The sequence below is a fragment of the Oncorhynchus mykiss genome, chromosome 7, assembly GCF_013265735.2.
Source record: "Oncorhynchus mykiss isolate Arlee chromosome 7, USDA_OmykA_1.1, whole genome shotgun sequence".
NCBI lineage: Eukaryota > Metazoa > Chordata > Actinopteri > Salmoniformes > Salmonidae > Oncorhynchus > Oncorhynchus mykiss.
This window is the reverse complement of record NC_048571.1, coordinates 13,115,873-13,133,652: the sequence shown is the minus strand read 5'-3', so window position 1 is coordinate 13,133,652 and position 17,780 is coordinate 13,115,873. Positions and strand designations below refer to the sequence as shown.

The 17,780-nt window shown below is 42.2% G+C and overlaps 1 protein-coding gene across 5 annotated transcripts; it reads right to left on the bottom strand.

Annotated features, from left to right (window-relative positions):
• Window positions 1–2,735: 2,735 nt before the first annotated feature.
• Window positions 2,736–16,500, bottom strand: LOC100136184 (Na/K ATPase alpha subunit isoform 1b). 5 transcript variants are annotated; one of them, XM_036981849.1, is made up of 23 exons: window positions 16,302–16,500; window positions 13,289–13,509; window positions 13,084–13,149; window positions 12,193–12,318; window positions 11,453–11,512; window positions 10,280–10,483; window positions 10,028–10,141; window positions 9,804–9,938; window positions 9,208–9,325; window positions 8,832–9,100; window positions 8,292–8,735; window positions 7,831–8,023; window positions 6,950–7,125; window positions 6,722–6,858; window positions 6,416–6,566; window positions 6,142–6,310; window positions 5,887–6,041; window positions 5,599–5,722; window positions 5,301–5,446; window positions 4,561–4,691; window positions 3,557–3,658; window positions 3,173–3,264; window positions 2,736–2,967 (listed from the first exon to the last, which is right to left on the bottom strand). In XM_036981849.1, exons 4-23 carry the CDS (start codon window positions 12,220–12,222, stop codon window positions 2,939–2,941), a joined length of 2,979 nt encoding a protein of 992 aa, XP_036837744.1. In that variant the 5' UTR covers window positions 12,223–12,318; window positions 13,084–13,149; window positions 13,289–13,509; window positions 16,302–16,500; the 3' UTR covers window positions 2,736–2,938.
• Window positions 16,501–17,780: the final 1,280 nt, after the last annotated feature.

Genomic DNA, 17,780 nt, shown 5'->3' with positions numbered 1-17,780 from the left:
TCCGCACTTTACCTCGATGTGAGCAGGAACGATTCAAGCTACTAAAAACAAAATGTTTTGGAACACAAGACTATCTGACTTTGCGCCAACTAAACTGGCTGCTCACTGTGTGCGCAATAGATGTGGTAGAGAGGTCAATGGAACTCGACCAAAACAATGGAAAGTCATGGAAACGCATGGGGGAAAGATGCCGTGAGGAAAAGATCCTGAATCTCCTCATTCCCCCCTGGAAAATTTTGCCCACATTTGGGCTATTGTTTATATTTTTATTTCACACTATGTTGAGGTATAAATTGGAGTACAATGCTGTACTGTATATTTTGAGTCCTACCAAAAATGTAACAAAGCGCCTCTGCAAAGCCCTCACTCTGTCACTCAAACTTATTCCAGTGTGTGTGTGTGTGTGTGTGTGTAGGATACTTTCCCCTCCCCCTCTGAAGCATAGGCCATTGTAGCCTACTGACATTACAAGCGTGATTCAGAAATTGGGGAGAAAGATTTTAATTAGAGAAGAATGGATTCACTTTTTCAATGCTAGTTAAGGATACTATAGTTATCAGCTTTCACGTGTTTTTATTTGAATTCTGGTTCCACTCTGCACACACAAGCCTGTTGGCTAGCTAGCTAGCTCTGGTCCAACGTTAAGCTAACTCTCAGAAGTTCAAAGACATTCAACGTTCCTTCATAGAAGCTGCTCGCTCCTCCGTAGGTATAAACGATTCAAGCTAAGCTTCCTTCTCCACCCTCTCTCGCTCTCTCCCAAACCGCAAAATTTCAGTCACATCTCGCACCCTACACTTGTCTGTCCAATGCATGTAAATAACTATAGCTTGCCCCCTCCATAGCAAGCTCCTCTATCCGCACTGATTGGTGAAGTAATTTAATGTTGAGCTAAATGTTTTTTTAAATCAATTGTAAACCGTTACTTTTTTGGGGTTTGAACCGGTTCAGAACTTTATTTTGCTGGTCGGAACAGTGAAACGGAACGGATTCTTTTTTTTTTTCAGAACCAAACGATTGGAAAATAATTTCGGGTTCCAACCACTACTTTTAATCCTACACTGTGATGTCACAGAGCATTTTCCAGGACCTTTCTTCTTATCTTTTTAACTGCAGATCATATAAATGTACCGTTTTCACATACAGTATGTAGACTCTGGTATGGTGCTGGAGATAATGAATATGAAGTTGAAAAGGGGCGGAATTGCCCTTTAAGAAAGCACTAAACGTTCCATGAACCCATGTCTCATTCATAACTGGATAATAAAGCCTGTATCCAGTTTGGAGTTTTTAGTGAATACCATTCAGTCAGACAGGCCCTTAAGATAATTGAGGATAGGGGCTCAAACAGAGGAGAGAGGGTAATCAAATACGGCCAGATGGAATCCTTGACAAATAGCTTTGGCATACCAATACCTTTTCACCATTGTGTGCATGTGTTCCGTATGACTCATTGTTTTGAAGCCATATTTGGCTTGACTTCAATGGATTACACGTTTGTTTGCAAGTGTTTTCATATTTCCATTCTCTCAATGTTTGTCTGGCCTAGTAATCATATATAATCATAAACCTAGATCTACCTCACATACCCTCCCTCAACCTTGCTGTTGTCAGCATCAAAACAAAACAACTAATCCATCTGTGTCACAAGCCTTGTGTTTTCTATCTATAACCATAGGGAGGGAGTTTTAGAATGTTATTTTAGGTGTTCTATTTTGGAATCCTACAGTTCAATAAGGATAACAGTGTTCAGCATTTCAACAGAGTATAAAATGTGCAATCCTAAATTATCAAGTGCTGAAAGGTCCAGTGCAGTCAAAAACTAGATATTCCTTGGTTTTATTCCTTTTTTTTAGGTTGGAATAATACTGTGAATTTAAGTTTAAGAGCTGTTTGAAAAGAATACCTGAAATGTCAGCCTGTTTTGGTGGTATGGAGTTTTGGCCTGCTTGGTGACACCATTTGGTAAAAAAATAAAAATAATAATAATAATAATAATAAAATAAAAAAAAATTATATATATATATATATATATATATATATATATATATATATATATATATATTTCACCTTTATTTAACCAGGTAGGCAAGTTGAGTTCTCATTTGCAGCTGCGATCTGGCCAAGATAAAGCATAGCAATTCGACACATACAACAACACAGAGTTGCACATGGAATAAACAAAACATAGTCAATAATACAGTAGAACAAAAGAAAACAAAAAGTCTATATACAGTGAGTGCAAATGAGGTAAGATAAGGGAGTTAAGGCAATAAATAGGCCATGTGCGAAGTAATTAGAATATAGCAATTAAACACTGGAAGGGTAGATGTGCAGAAGATTAATGTGCAAGTAGAGATACTGGGGTGCAAAGGAGCAATATAAATAAATAAATACTGTATGGGGATGAGGTAGGTAGATAGATGGGCTGTTTACAGATGGGCTATGTACAGGTGCAGTGATCTGTGTGCTGCTCTGACAGCTGGTGCTTAAAGCTAGTGAGGGAGATATGAGTGACCAGCTTCAGAGATTTTTGCAGTTCATTCCAGTCATTGGCAGCAGAGAACTGGAAGGAAAGACAACCAAAGGAGGAATTGGCTTTGGGGGTGACCAGTGAGATATACCTGCTGGAGTACTAGGTTACTTCTCCCATAGATGCAACACAGTTTAAGCCTACATGTCTTACATTAAATCCAAACCAATAAATCAAAATAATTCAGACAACAAAACATGAATACAGTCTAAGCATTAGTGTTGAAGTGATGTTTATTTCAATTTGCATTATCACAATCAAGAACTCCTCAATGCAGCTGAGTGCACCATCACAGTGTTCATTGGATGTAATGATAAGGTAGCATATTGAAATGTAGTGTAATGTTGTTGGTTGAGATGTAGCAGCAGAGTGACATTGAGTGATCCTGGGGATAGCCTCTTTTTGTCAGTAGTAGGTCTCCTGTTCCACCCAACCTTAAAGAAGAGAACATTCAGAGAGAAGAACACAATTAGTTAGATTTCATCTCGTCACTGAAAATCTCCATGAGTCAAATTAAATAATTTGTCTTTCCCAATACTGCATGCCATTGACATGTTATCACACAATAATTAACTTTGATGTAAAATTATCGACGCTATCTTAACAGCTTGTTTTCGTCCATAGTCCCTGAGAACTTACCTCCTGGGTTTCGTCGCAGGATGTATCTCCTACCCTCATCATAGAGGAAGATGAGCAGAGAGTAGGGTAAGGCACAGAACCACCAGCAAGGCCTGAGGAAAGAGAGAAGGAAAGAGAGAAGAAAAGAATAAAGAGATTAAGTTGAGCGTAAAACAGCGAGGTAATGCGCTTACAGGGCCCCTAAATGTCAAATGTCATTTTCTCTCTTGGTTGGGCAGTAAATGCCATTACACTTCAGTTAACTAGTCAACCCCAACTGATTCTGAGGCCACAGTAGTCTCCTCCACCCATTGTAATATCCATCCATTTTACCACTCATCCTTTAAAACGGGTGAGCTTTGTTCCAAGCTGATATACAGAAGATAATCAGAAGGGTCTACTCACTTGAGGGGGTACATTCTGAGGGCGACATCCATTCCAGGACAGTAGGACAGGAAGACAGCCAGGGCAGTTTCCTCAAACAGTCCGAAGATGAGAATACGGTTCCTGAGATGGGAGAAAAAAAAGGGGAAGAAATCATGGATTTGATACCAACAGGGTGGATATCGATTTAGAAGTCAGTTGCAGGGCTGTATGCACATTAACTCCCCTCTGGCAAACAGTTCAGCTTCATCATGACCAAAACCACCCCTGTGGCTGTGGCCCTCACCAACTGGCCAGTAGTGACCAAGGCACTATGCAATCTGTGATGCACACTGCATCAAGTATCCAACACTTAGTGACCTTGTCTAGAGGTTCTGGCCTCTTGGTGTAATGGTATAGGTGTTGGCTTGACAGTCACTGGACCTGGTTTCGAGTCCCGGTTGGGGCTACCCCCTGAATTTGCTACATTGGTGTCAGAAATGGGATGGTGGCCATGAGGTCACCGGAGAGGTGTGTACATGTCAGGGACATGGTATAGAGAAACGTGGGGACACACTCTCCCAAAGGAAGGGGGTAATGTAGCGACCTTAACCCAACACCTAGCAACCTCATCGAGCGGTTTGGTGTAATTATTAAGGTGTTGGCTTGACAGTTGCTGGACCTGGGTTCAAGTCCCCTGAATTCTCTACAATATATTTATACTGTAAATGTGTATATTCTCTCTTCCCTCTTACTCTTCAGTTCTATGCACATTTGATCAATTTTGTATATAATGCATTTAAACTTTGTGTAAATTGCTCTGTCTGTGTTCTGGCCTTTAATGTTGTCTATTGCTAGCAGCACCATATCACAAGTACATATCATATCACAAGTACAATTGTGAGTATGTGTAAATGTACTTGGTGAATAAAGGTGATTCTGATTCTGGTGATGTGTAAGTCAAGACCAGAGCAGTGAAGATCAAGTTTCAGAAAAAAACTCTTAGGACCCAGACCAAGACCACACAGATCAATGTGTGTACTCACTTCATTCCCTGCTGAAGGATGGAGTTCCTCCTGGTCTTACAGATGATCAAATCAGCCCACTGTACAACTACAATACTGGCGAAGAATGCTGTGTGGCAGGTGAACTCCACAATCTTTCTGCGCTCATATGTCTGAAGGATGCATCATAGACCATAGAGAGAGAGAGTGTGTAGAGAGATATATGGAAAAAAGAAGATTGAGAGAACATATGTTTATTACATTGGTACATTACAGTAGTGAAGATTACTGACTACTCTGTTACCAAATGTGTGGTGAACCTGTGTGCCGGCGGCAGCAGTGGCATTCACAAATGGTAGTTCTGGAGGAATAGTAGCAAGCTATTGACGAAGCCCAAAATAACGGAGAGGACTGTTGAGGCTACGGACCTGTATGTATGAATCCCTGGCTGTGACTGAGATGCTCCTTCTTTCTCAAGACCATCGATATTTCCTCTGCTGACTACCCGAAATGCAAGCTGTGCAACAACCCTGATCCGTGATCCTATCCATGACTTCTCAACGTTCTTGATACTGTATCAGATTTATTGATTTATTTTGTTATCTTGAATTTCCAGATATATACGCAATTCAGCTTTCAGCTGCCATGTATGCTGGAATAAACTAAACAAAAAAAATGGGAGAGAGATTGAAAAAGCTCTTATCGAGAACTTATCAGATCAAAACAAGGCCAATGCTAATCCGTTAGTACAACAAAAAGCAGAGTGGTGTTTGTGTACTTACCCACTGCTGGCCGTAGCTGTCCTCCATGTCGTTCATTATCTTGTTGTCCCAGTCCACACGCATACCCAGCAAATCCATGGGCAAGAACCCGTTCTCAGCCAGGATAACAAAGTATGTGAAGAAACCGGCTGTGGCCTGCATCATACCTGTGAAGAGTAAAAATGAGGAGAGTATTTTTGTCAGTGAAGAGACATTGATCAGATTGTTAATTTGCTATGAAACTGACTGGCCAACATACAACGCAACAAGACACGGTAAAGGCAGGCAAAACAGAAGAAGGGCCAAATTTACTCCTTACCAATTTGACCGTAGGCTATGCTAATGAGCCTCTCGTTCACCAGTTTGTCAGTTTTGGGGTTTCTGGGCTGTCGCTTCATGATGTCATTCTCAGCTTCTTCATAGGCCAGGGAGATAGCTGGGACCTTGAAGGTAATGATGGGAAAGATCACCGTTGGTAACTTTGAAGTTAGTTCAAAGACCTTCCAAACAAACTCTAAAATGATCATGTACATTGTTCTTCATAACGCAGCAGAACACATGATCAGATTGTTCACAGAGGAGGAGTATCCACATCTGAAAGACCCACCATATCAGTTCCCAGGTCAATACAGAGGATGGTGACGGTTCCTAGGGGCAGTGGAATGTTGGCAATGATGAAGAGGAGGAAGGGTGAGATTTCTGGAATATTACTGGTCAGGGTGTAGGCGATGGACTTCTTCAAGTTGTCAAAGATCAGACGGCCTGAGGGGGAATAGAGGATGGGGGGAAGGAATAGTCAGGGTGATGAGAGAAGGATGGAAAAACCCAGCAGATTGATGGTCGTTGCCAGAGCTTCTCTTACCCTCTTCAACACCAGTCACGATGGAGGCAAAGTTGTCATCCAGGAGGATCATGTCTGCAGCCTGCTTGGAGACGTCAGATCCAGAGATCCCCATAGCAACACCGATGTCAGCCTTCTTCAGAGCAGGAGAATCATTCACACCATCACCTGTCACAGCCACAATAGCACCCTGTGGATAAGTAAGAGAGGTGTTAACAGATGTTAGAAACTCCAAAAGTGAGATGCAATCATCCTGACTGACTCATGAGCATGAATTATTTCAATAAAATAGTACCTGACGCTGGCAACCCTCCACAATGATCAGCTTCTGCTGAGGAGATGTTCTGGCAAACACAATCTCAGTGTGATGGGCCAAAATGTCATCCAACTGTTCGGCTGACAGGTCCTTCAGCTCTCCACCGTGGACAACACAGGCCTTGGCATCTCTGGAGGGTACAAATATAAGCTAAATATAGGGGCTTGTATTGGTCTGTTCTGATGATGCCCCAAAAAGGCTAAATAAATGTTGCTGTCACTCCCCTTTAAGTGTAGACGGTGTGATGACATACACTGAAATGATCCCAAACAAATTGCAACATACCTCGGATTGACCTCAGAAACGGGGATTTTCAGACGAGCAGCGATGTCCTCAACAGTCTCGTTTCCTTCAGAAATGATGCCCACACCCTTGGCAATGGCCTTAGCAGTGATGGGATGATCACCAGTGACCATGATAACCTAAGGGAAGGAAGGGAAGAGGAGTGGTCTGATCACAGTGGCTGCTATGTGGATTGACTGAAGAGTCGTGTCAAGTATTACATTGCCATACCTTGATTCCAGCACTCCTGCACTTTCCTACAGCGTCAGGCACAGCAGCACGGGGAGGGTCAATCATGGACATTAGGCCAACGAAGCACAGATTCTCAGTTGGGAAGTTCACCTCTTCACAATCAAACTGGAAGCCCTCAGCGAACTGGTCATCAGGGAGCTGGAAATGACAGAAACCTGAAAAAGACACAGAGTCAGAGACATGCCACAACAAATTCTTCATGTTCTAGACCAGTCAAACTGGATTGCGGTCACAAATAAATAAATTAAGAGTACAGATTATGATGGGACAATATACAAAATGTTTTAAGAAAGATAATTTTGTTATTGGTTTCTTTCAATTTTGAAAATGTCATGAATTGAAGGTTATTTGTTGATGTTAAAATTGAAAGTGGCAATCAGCAGTTGAAACAATAACAAAGCGGGCTCCCCACAGCTGGTTCGGTAAAAAGCTGAGGGATGGGGCTGGAGAAATGATACCCCTCATAGACAGAGCTATGGATGCAAGGATTGACCATCCATGATATCAAAATGATAGTTTAAACACGTTTTGAGGCTATTCAGTGTTGTTTTACATTTACTTTGTTTACAAACATTGGAGTAAAAAAAAGCTTATATTTCGGGTTATGATGGTTTACGACAGTTTAACTAATTAGGCATTTATTCGGTTATATTCTTCAAGAATCAATTGGTACTTATCAATAAGTCCAAAAATTGAGGATAAAAGATGTAGCAAATCCAGATTGCCTCATTAAGGTTATGTCATTAGATTTGAGGTGTGGTCGCAAGAAATTCTGGTTGAAGAAATGGGGTGCCCACTGAAACATTCTGAATACCACTGTTCTAGACTTTTCATTCAGTCCAATATCGGTGCCCTCTTACCCAGCACTCTCTCTCCCAGCCCTCCCAGCTCTTCATAAGCGTTCTGGAAGGCTTCCTTCAACTCGTCATTGAGAGTCTGTTCTTTGCCCTGGATCAAAATGGTGGAGCAGCGGTCCAGAATCCTCTCAGGGGCTCCCTTCATCACCAGCAGGTGATTGGACTCTCCGGCCACAATGTTTTTATGAATGGAGAGCTAGGGGCAAAATGAATTGGTTTTTGATCAGATGACACCATGAAGAGAGTTTAAATTTAAATTAGCAGGAAATGACCAGTAAGTAGCCCACAGTGCCAGGAAAACGAAAGTTCTGGCAACTTATTGGATGTCGATACAAAGTGGCATTTCCAAGCTGATTGAGAAAAGCCATCCATCCATCCTGATTTTGAGTCTATCACACCACCTTCTACAACTCAGTTTAACCCGTTGTTAACCCACAGATACCACAGAGAGTGCATGTGGTTACCTGATATTTGTTGGTGGAGTTGAAGGGAATCTCAGCGATCTTGCTGTACTTTTCTCTCATGTCTTTGACAGACCCGCAGCACAACTCGATACACTTCAGCAGGGCAGACTCTGAAGCATCACCAGCCACATCTCTCTTGAGGATAGGTACGTTGTTCTGTTCTGCCAGGAAGACGGCGCGGTTGCACAGGCCAGCGACTCTAGCCAGGGAAGCCCAGGTGGCAGAGCTTTTGTCGAAGCAGGTACCACTCTGATTCTCTGTGGTGTCAGCCTCATGGATCTGGTTGTCGAACCACATGTGAGCCACGGTCATTCTGTTCTGAGTCAGGGTTCCGGTCTTGTCAGAGCAAATGGTGGAGGTGGAGCCCAAGGTCTCAACAGCTTCAAGATTCTTCACCAGGCAGTTCTTCTTGGCCATACGTTTGGCAGTCAGAGTTAAGCACACCTACAATAGAAAGCCATATTAGACAGTTACATAATCAACAAGTTTTATTGTTAGGACTGAAGTTTTTGTTAAACATGACTTTTCATCAGTACTCACAGTTACAGTAGCCAGGAGACCCTCTGGCACATTAGCAACGATGATTCCGATGAGGAAGATGACAGCTTCCAGCCAACCATATCCCAGAATGAGGGAGAGGACGAAGAAAGACACGCCCAGGAAGACGGCCACACCGGTGATGATGTGGATAAAGTGCTCAATCTCTTTGGCTATAGGCGTCTTCCCACCCTCCAGACTCGTGGCCAAGGTGGCGATACGACCCATGACAGTGTGGTCACCAGTGTTGATGACGATACCTCTGGCAGTTCCTGACAAAACATGGAGAATATGGTTTAGAATCACAAAATGGCTAAGTGATACATTTCAAGTTATTTGAACTATTAAATCACTACGGCTAGTTACAGAAGTTATTTACCTTCAACACAGTTGGTAGAGAAGAAGGCAATGTTCCTTGTCTCCAGGGGGTTGTCATTGGAGAAATCCGGAGTACGTGTCTGGGGCTCAGATTCACCAGTGAGGGAGGAGTTGTCCACCTGAGTAGGAAAAGAGAATTGCATTAATACAACACTGAATGACACTAAAGGCGTCCGCATGCATCCCATCCGAAACAGTTCAGGACAGTTTGTCATAAAATATGACAACATTTTGTGCCGTTTTTATTAGTTTTGGTCTCCGGCAAGTTTTTTGGGGGCTGTTGGTGCACACACAAAAAACTTCGAGACCAGCCGAAGTTCAGGAGCCGAAGTCTTTGCCCCTTCGTCTATCATTGGTCAACTAAGATCTCCTTAGCAAAAACATCAACATTTATGACATATTTCTTAAATTATCTTAGATTCATTCTGCCTATTTTGAGAAAGTGTATACTGGCTGTGGCATCTCAAAATGGACAAACAGTACTATTGTCACTTTTTCAAGCAAAGGTCTTTTAAGGGAGTAGGCCAGCCAAACTGAAGTATGCGGAACCCTTAGGCTACATATCTGACCCATGATCTTGGATTGTAAAGTACTCACCTTGCAGCCGCTGGCAGAGACAATACGCAAATCAGCTGGGATCCTATCTCCTCCTTTCACCTCCACCAGATCTCCAACCACCACTTCTTCAGCGTTGATGTTCTTCTTCTCACCGTCACGGACAACCAGGGCTTGCTACAAGGCAGGTGACAGGATTACAATCTGTAGACATGACAATACAATCAAGTTCTTCTCCGAGGTGTTTGAAAAGGCAGAAGTCTAACCTGTGGGACCAGGTTCTTGAAGGAGTCCATGATCTTTGAGCTCTTGGCCTCTTGGTAGTAGGAGAAACAGCCAGTGACAATGACGACAACAGAGAGCACAACACCCAGGTACAACTGTGAGGGACAGAAACGAAGAGGGAGAAAGACTATGAGACTATTACGTTACAGTTAAGTTAGAAAACCCTTTCATGCACTAGAGGCATTGTAGTTTTTGTTAAGTCTCAAATTATCTCAGAATTCTATAATTCTCACATTATCATTAGCTGGCTCATCCTCGGAGGCGGCCTGGATTCCGTAGGCCAGGAAGCAGAGCATTGCACCAATCCATAGGAGCATAGAGAACCCACCAAAGAGCTGCCTACAGAACTTCACCCACTCAGGGGTAGTGGGAGGAGGGGTCAGGGTGTTGGGGCCATCACGAAGAAGGATCTCCTTAGCCCGAGCTGAGGTTAGACCCTGGATGGGGGGGGGGGGGGGGTGAGAGAAAAGGAGAGAGGGAAAAGGTAGAGTGAAGAGAAAGGAGGAGGGAGGAAAGCAGGAAGAGGGAAGAGCAAGAGGCAGAGTAAAAGGCAGTAGAGTGATTACCTATGGAACTCAAAACCTTCCCCTCCCCTTTTGTCAGCAAGAAAATCTGTCAAACGAGCCCCCCCCCCCCACCATACCTCGCCCCGCCCCGCCCCTCATCACTACATAGTGCTTTCAATGTTCCCGTGTGAATGTGGCCCTTGTAGTGGAAATTCTGCTTAATCCCTGGATCAAATATCAACAGATCATTATCTGTGCGCCTTCACCAAAATAGTGTTTAACTGTTATCCTTTCCACACAAGACAATGTTTAGGCCTGTCCTAATTGTACTCCACACAAAGCTGATATTGCAGATATTGTGTCCCCTGCATTAGACCTACCCTATGGCTTGTTAAAAATTGTTCATGTGAATCTGACTTGCTGTCACACAAATGGAGAAAGTCTCATCCATGTGTTCTATGCAGCGTTTTAACTTCCACTCACTGGCATGTCTAATGTTGTGTTTTTATGCTGTGTTTACTATGTATGCCGCTTTTACGGCCAGGGCTCAGTTGTAAAAGAGATGTACATCTCAAAGTGACCTCTCTGGTTAAATAAAGGATTCAAAAAATAAAATGAAAAGAATGTAATGGGAGTCACACAATCGGAAAATATATATTTGACTCCAAACTCTGTGTAAACTTTAGGAAGACATAGATGTGTTTCATGTTCAAAGATTCAGTGGTAGATAGTGATGTGATCATGACCTAGAAGGCAGATGAAGTTCCACCTACGATATGACCTGGTGCCGTAACCTCCACGACCTCAATGCGCTTCAAATTACAGTCAGAAATCATCCGTAGGAGCAGCTGATACAACTGGTTTTAAAAAACAGAGGCACACACATATTCACTCACTCACCCTGGCTAAGTCTGTGCCGTATTTCCTATGAAGTTCATCCAAGGTCAACTTGTGGTCATCCTAAATAAGAGAGGGGGGGGGATAGAGAGATTGAGAAATAAAGAAACAGTTGCTAGTTGAACTAGGGAGTTCTCTCAACTTTTCCCCCATGGCGAAAGTATATGCAGCACATGCATAGTTATGAAACACATTCCTCTGACAATTTGAAATGATCCTAGGTATGATGAGGTTATGCTGCATCGGTTTCAACATAAACCAAAGATAAGTCATGTGTTTCTTTATGATGGATGGAATTGTCTGGTTCACATTTCTGCTCTGACACGTTTTTATTCTGCTCCTTGTATTTAAAAAAGCCGTTTCCAAAGATATGCTACTGCTCCTCTGAAGTTTAAACGCAGGCCATTGGGGTTTTGAAACTGCTCCCAAGGCTCACTGCAGAGTAATAGTAAGTCAATTAAAATGCTAATGAGCTTGATGCACATTTGAAACGTTGTGTGTTGTACCTTTTCTGATCCACAGAGATGAATAGGCTTACTGTTAACCTTAGTCTTTTCTTCCTGAAAATAGTTTTGATGCTATATCACACTATTTAAATCATCTCTGGGGCTACGGATTAACATTTTTGCAGCCAATTCCAGTGCTTTGATGTGTAAATTGCATTTCGATAAATGTGCATTGTTCATGTCAACTACATTAGATAAATATAGTTAGTAAATGAATAAATAATCAGTTTTCCTCACCAGGTCAACTTCCTTTTTCAGATCGTCCATGTCCTTCTTCTCCTTTGCTTTCTTCACCTCCTTTTTGCTCTTTTTATTTCCATTGTCCTCGGAGGTCGCCGCCAGCTTATAATCATCTTTCCCCTTCTGTATATCAGAAGGCACGTTAATGATGAGAGAGTGTGAACTATCGATGTGCCTCTTTCCTAATGAGGGCTTAGATAAGGAGTGCATTCAGAACTTTATCAAATATAGAACTTTATTTTAAAAACCAAGAAGCAGCCATGACCCGAGGGCTAAACTTTTAATATGAACTGCAAAAAAAAAGACATTTTTTTAAGTTGAAAGAACACAATATAAGTAAATCCTGATACTTAAAAGTGAAATCCAGACTTACTCCAAGCCCCATCCTTGCACTGCTGTTCTAGGACTCTCAATCCCAGTGGTTTGTAAAGAGAATATACTTGCTCCTTATCCTTAGAAACTCCACCTGTTACACGTTTACACTTCTCTCTCTCACTTTCTCGACGTCTCGAGTCACCCCAGAGCTCCCTGGATAGCTAACTGAGGTTTGAATATATTTATATACCCGACTGGTTTACCTGCCCAAGGGGAGGTACACAGGAGGAATGAGGCAGGTGAGTGGAGAGGGGGCTGAGGATGGGAGGGGTTGGGGAGGAGGAGGGGGATCTGTGAAATGTAATTTATTTATTTATTCAACCTTCACCTATACAGCTTGGTCATTTTGACGACAAGGCCCCTGAAAGAAAGAATCCGTCTGACGTTGACGGTAATAACAGTGTGTAGTGGAATGGAAAAGAAGTTGACAGTAATAACAGTGTGGAGTGGAATGGAAAAGAACGAGGACAATGAATGAATAAAGATCATTTTCTTTCTCTCTGCTGCACTTACTTTCTCACTTGTTGGTTGATTTGAAAGAAATCCTGCACCTTTGAAGCTAAATAATATCACGAAAAGCTGTTGAAGCGAGCATAAAGAACTGTGTTTGTACATTTATTCTCACATTTGAAACAGAAGTTGCCAGTATAGAAACCAAGGCCATTGGCCTTTGTTCGGTGGCGTGTTGGTTGTTGCAATTATAACAAACAATACTGACTTTGACCCAGAGGCCATCTTATCTGCCTTCCAACTGGACAACGTCACAGCGCATTCATTCCTTGACCTTTGCTGTCACATGTAAATCCACAGGTTAAGATGGAGGCCGTGGGGAAGAGTGCGTAACCTTGACACACTCAGGGAGAGGTTGTACTTCAGGAGGTAGGGTGGAGTGCCGCGGGTGTCTGTTTAGTAAATGTCTGGCTGTTTGTGGTTGTCAGTCTGTGGGGAGAGGCGGGTAAGAGAGATAGGGGGGGGGGGGGGGGGGGTGTGTAACACCAGTTTATTTAAATAATAGAAACATCAAAACTTTCATACTTTATTAAAAACCCAACATAATCAAATAGACTTGATTCATTTGACAAAAAAGTGTAAACCTTTAAAGTTGGTAAGCCATACTCTCTTAAATCGGCGATATGTCAATTCTTCCATAGTAGCTGTTATACCTTGTGGAGTGTAGATGGAGATTTAGAGAGGGAAATAATGACATGATAGATGGATAGATAGAAAATAGAGATGGGTAGACAGAAAAGAGAGATGGGTAGATAGAAAAGAGAGATGAGTAGACAGAAAAGGTGAGAATTTCTGAAAGGTAGTGTGTGTTTTTAGAGATATGTAAACTGTACTGCGCCACCTTTATGTATACACGATGGGAGGTCCTCGGGACAAGTTAAGTTAGGTCTGTCAAATGATTGAGATGAACAATAGTTAACCAAAGTGCCAAGGTTTATTAACATAGAGGGCACAAACAATGGATTGACAGCAGGGCAAGAAATACTACCAAATCTCCAAGACTCAAACCTTGCATGTAAAATACTTCAAGGAGAATATCATGCAAACTTAGAGTATATTCACAATCATTGTAAGATAATATACTTGTGATTAAAAAATATTTGTAAGACGGCATACCTGATGAAACATTCTTTGTTAGATATCATACTCAATATGAAACATTCTTTGAAAGATAACACACTTGTGATAATTAGCATGCTAAAGCACACACATTAATTCTTAAGACTTGCCACTGCTCTCTAACCAAAATAACCCCCCAAAAGACAACAAGCCCTGGAAGGCTCTGGGGAAGTGGTAACAAAACAAGACAACAAGCCCTGGAAGGCTCTGGGGAAGTGGTAACAAAACAAGACAACAAGCCCTGGAAGGCTCTGGGGAAGTGGTAACAAAATAAGACAACAAGCCCTGGAAGGCTCTGGGGAAGTGGTAACAAAACAAGACAACAAGCCCTGGAAGGCTCTGGGGAAGTGGTAACAAAATAAGACAAATATACAAACAAAACATATAACAAAGAAAATTCAACTAGTTTGACTGCCAAAACAACACCAAATATTTTGCCTGAATACCAGCTCATTCGCTTCAGGCAGACTCAACCTTTTTTTTTTTATCCTACCTACCTAATATAAGGGACACAAACTAACAATAAGTAACGTTTTGCTAATACTTTCTTCATTCTTGATTCAGAAGTAAAGTCTATCTTATAAATGTCTGTGTTCAGTTGCACGTGGTTCTCCCAAAACCAGATAATATTTGTTAAGGTTTGTAGAATCCACGTTTTGCACCAAGTGAGGAGTTCCCTCGCCATAACAGCTGCCAGACATCTTGCATTTCCCAACATCTTTACAGGAACTAGTCAATTCTATGCGACACGTCCATGGCCACGTGTAAAAATAGATGACAGCGCATCACACAGTGCGACCAAAACAAAGATCCAAACACATGCATGAGGCATTTCTCTCTCGATACGAAACTTCGATTTTTACTATCTTTCTGGATCTTCTCTGGTTTTTGGAGAACCACCTGCAACTGAACATGGACATTGATAAGATACACCTTTCTTCCGAACGAAGAAAGTATGGGCAAGAACAGGTCCTCGTTTCCCAGTTGCGATGTAACCAGATGCATCTTTATTTACGTTATTTATGAGCCAACTTTTCAAGTGTTTCCCCAAACAAGCACGTAGCGAACGTTCACTAAGTGCGTCGTTAGACCTTGTGTCGATACTGATAGGATCAAAAGAAAGGCAGCGCTGCTCTCGGGTCAGCTTTGTCCATTCAAATCTTACCTTAACATTAGAACTATTTCACAATAATGACGACAGGTCAGCTCCTAGAGAGAAATTACCACCTATGGCTGCAAAAAGGTTATTGAGGTGGTTTATTATGCTTCCCTAATAATAATGCACAAAATCACAGATTGGGCACATGTTGTCACACATCATGAAACACATTGAGGCAAAACATTTTTTTTACAGACAGTAGCCTAGTCGCAAAATAGAACTCCATTGACTGAACATGAAATAGATTTCAGTATAACTGAAATAGCTTATAGAGGCCCGTGCAGCCGATATATATTTTAATGCAGTCATCTCGGTTCTCATTTGAAGCATTCATTTATCCTTCACTTGTTCGTAACAATTGCAAATACTTTGGATACTTTGTATTTGTAGTCAACTTGGTTCTATAGTTATCGGCAGTCGCAGTCAGACAGATAGAATGTTGATTCTATGTTTAGCGGAGATCCTCTATGAATACAGTGACGCGGAATGGCAAAAAAAAGCATCTAACGGTGCACCTTGGCTGCTCTACGAGTGGTCTGGATCACTCAGAGATGTGCAAAGGTTTTTCAGAGCTGCTTTACTAACGAAGGCTATGGGAAACACCTGGGCTACTAAAGCTACATCGTAAGAAGGTTCTAACGATGATATTAACGCTACAAAGGCTCTGGGAAACGAGGCCCTGGATAGTTGAAAAATTGCTTCCAACCCTTTCTACTAGCCAAGATATATTGGCAACTATGGACGAATTCACATATCGCTAACTCTGTCCAGGCCTACACAGCCAACAAAACGGTGTCAATGCTGTGTCTCGCAGACAGTGTTGATCGCGGTTCAAACCTGCGCCGAACACGTCACTGAAACACAAATCATTGTTTTACATGGCTGTCGTATACTTTAACAAGCGGTAAAACATCCACAGACCAACAAACAAAAGTTAGCTTACCCAAAGTTCGACTAACTTTGACAAACACAGCCAGCATGGATGGGTGAACAGTGAAGTGCACCGTCTCTTGTCCTCCGGGGTGGAAACAAAGATCCCAAACAAAGGTATTTATGGCATCGCTCACCTCATCTCATACCAGCCCATAGGTGCAACTGGCTACAGAGACAAGGGAGGAGATAAATATGGAGATAAACTGTGTGTGTCTATGTGTGTGGTCCTTATTTAGAGCAAACATGACCAGTGTTTACACTTTTTAGAGGTGACCACTCCCTGCATTAAAAAAACGATTGTGGACAAACAAACACAAAATGGAACTGGCACCTGTATTTGAAATGCTTGAGCCCCATCCGTTCTCACCGTTTCATTTGTTGCTACCCAGATAACTGCAAAAGAGGTAAGTTCTTGGAAAACTGACAATCAAAGCGGAAGTGTATGATTCTGGGGCATTAGCACAGGGGCCTGTTTTCATATGTTTAATATCCCAATGGTGAATAGGTTTTGTTTTGAGAGGGAACTCATTGCTGTTGCCCTAAATTGACCACTGTGCCAATTGAATCTCAACAAGGAGACTGTAATAATCCCTCAACACCTGTGGAATTCCAGGACTCACTGACTAGAGAGAGAGGGGGAGAGAGAAAGGAAACACACACAACTGCACATAAACAGCCTCTTTGATTATGTGGAATCATTGTGGATTACACAAGGTTTAACCACCATGCATTCGTACCAGTGTCAAATACCTAAACCAGGGTCATTCATATCCTGGCCTAGAGGTCTGAGCAATCATCCCATTGGCCATTCACAATCTTTCCATTCCTAATCCTACAGGGATACACATCTGATCAACCCAGATACAGTTTACTGTCTTGATCAGAAGTGAGTGAGGAAGAGGAGGGGGAATTAAAGGATGTGGGTAGAGTAGAGAGACATTCGTTAGGGAAGAGAGGTGAGAGAGAAAGAGAGTGAGACTGAAGAAAGAGATGGTGGAGAAAACAAGAGAATGCGAGGAAGAGAGAAAGAATGACAGAAAGAAAGAGAGATACTACAGGTTTCATTGAATCATGTCTACTGGTCTCTGGTGGGTGTCCCTGTCTCCTGGTGAAGCTGTCATGTGACCAAGCTCAGCGCCTCTCATGTTTCTCTACCGCAGGATCACATCCATCATCACAAAGGGGCAGGAAAGGGAGGGAAATAACTACAGAAAGTTTAAAAGAGAACGGAAGAAGCAATAAGTGGAAAAACATAAAGAAGGGAAGTAAACAGGAAAGAGAGCGAAAGAGAAAGAACGAAAGTTTAGTCCAGAAAGTAAAAAACAGAGAATTAAATAAAGGAGAGAGTGTAACAGGGCTCTGCCAGTGCCAGCCTCCTCGCCTGAGCTGAGACTTGGCACACAAACAAAGAGCCTCTGTCCAAATCCAGAGAGGGCACACAAACAAACACACACACACAGTCACATACACAGTCACACACACACGCACA

Coding starts and splice junctions, on each gene's coding strand:
- LOC100136184 (XM_036981848.1), bottom strand. CDS start 13,185: ATGTACAAACACAGTTCTTTATGCTCGCTTCAACAGCTTTTCGTGATA. Junction 5,723..5,886: donor TTGACCTGGGAACTGATATG/GTGGGTCTTTCA, acceptor ATTACCTTCAAG/GTCCCAGCTATCTCCCTGGC. Junction 3,265..3,556: donor CTCAGAATGTACCCCCTCAA/GTGAGTAGACCC, acceptor CTCTTTCCTCAG/GCCTTGCTGGTGGTTCTGTG.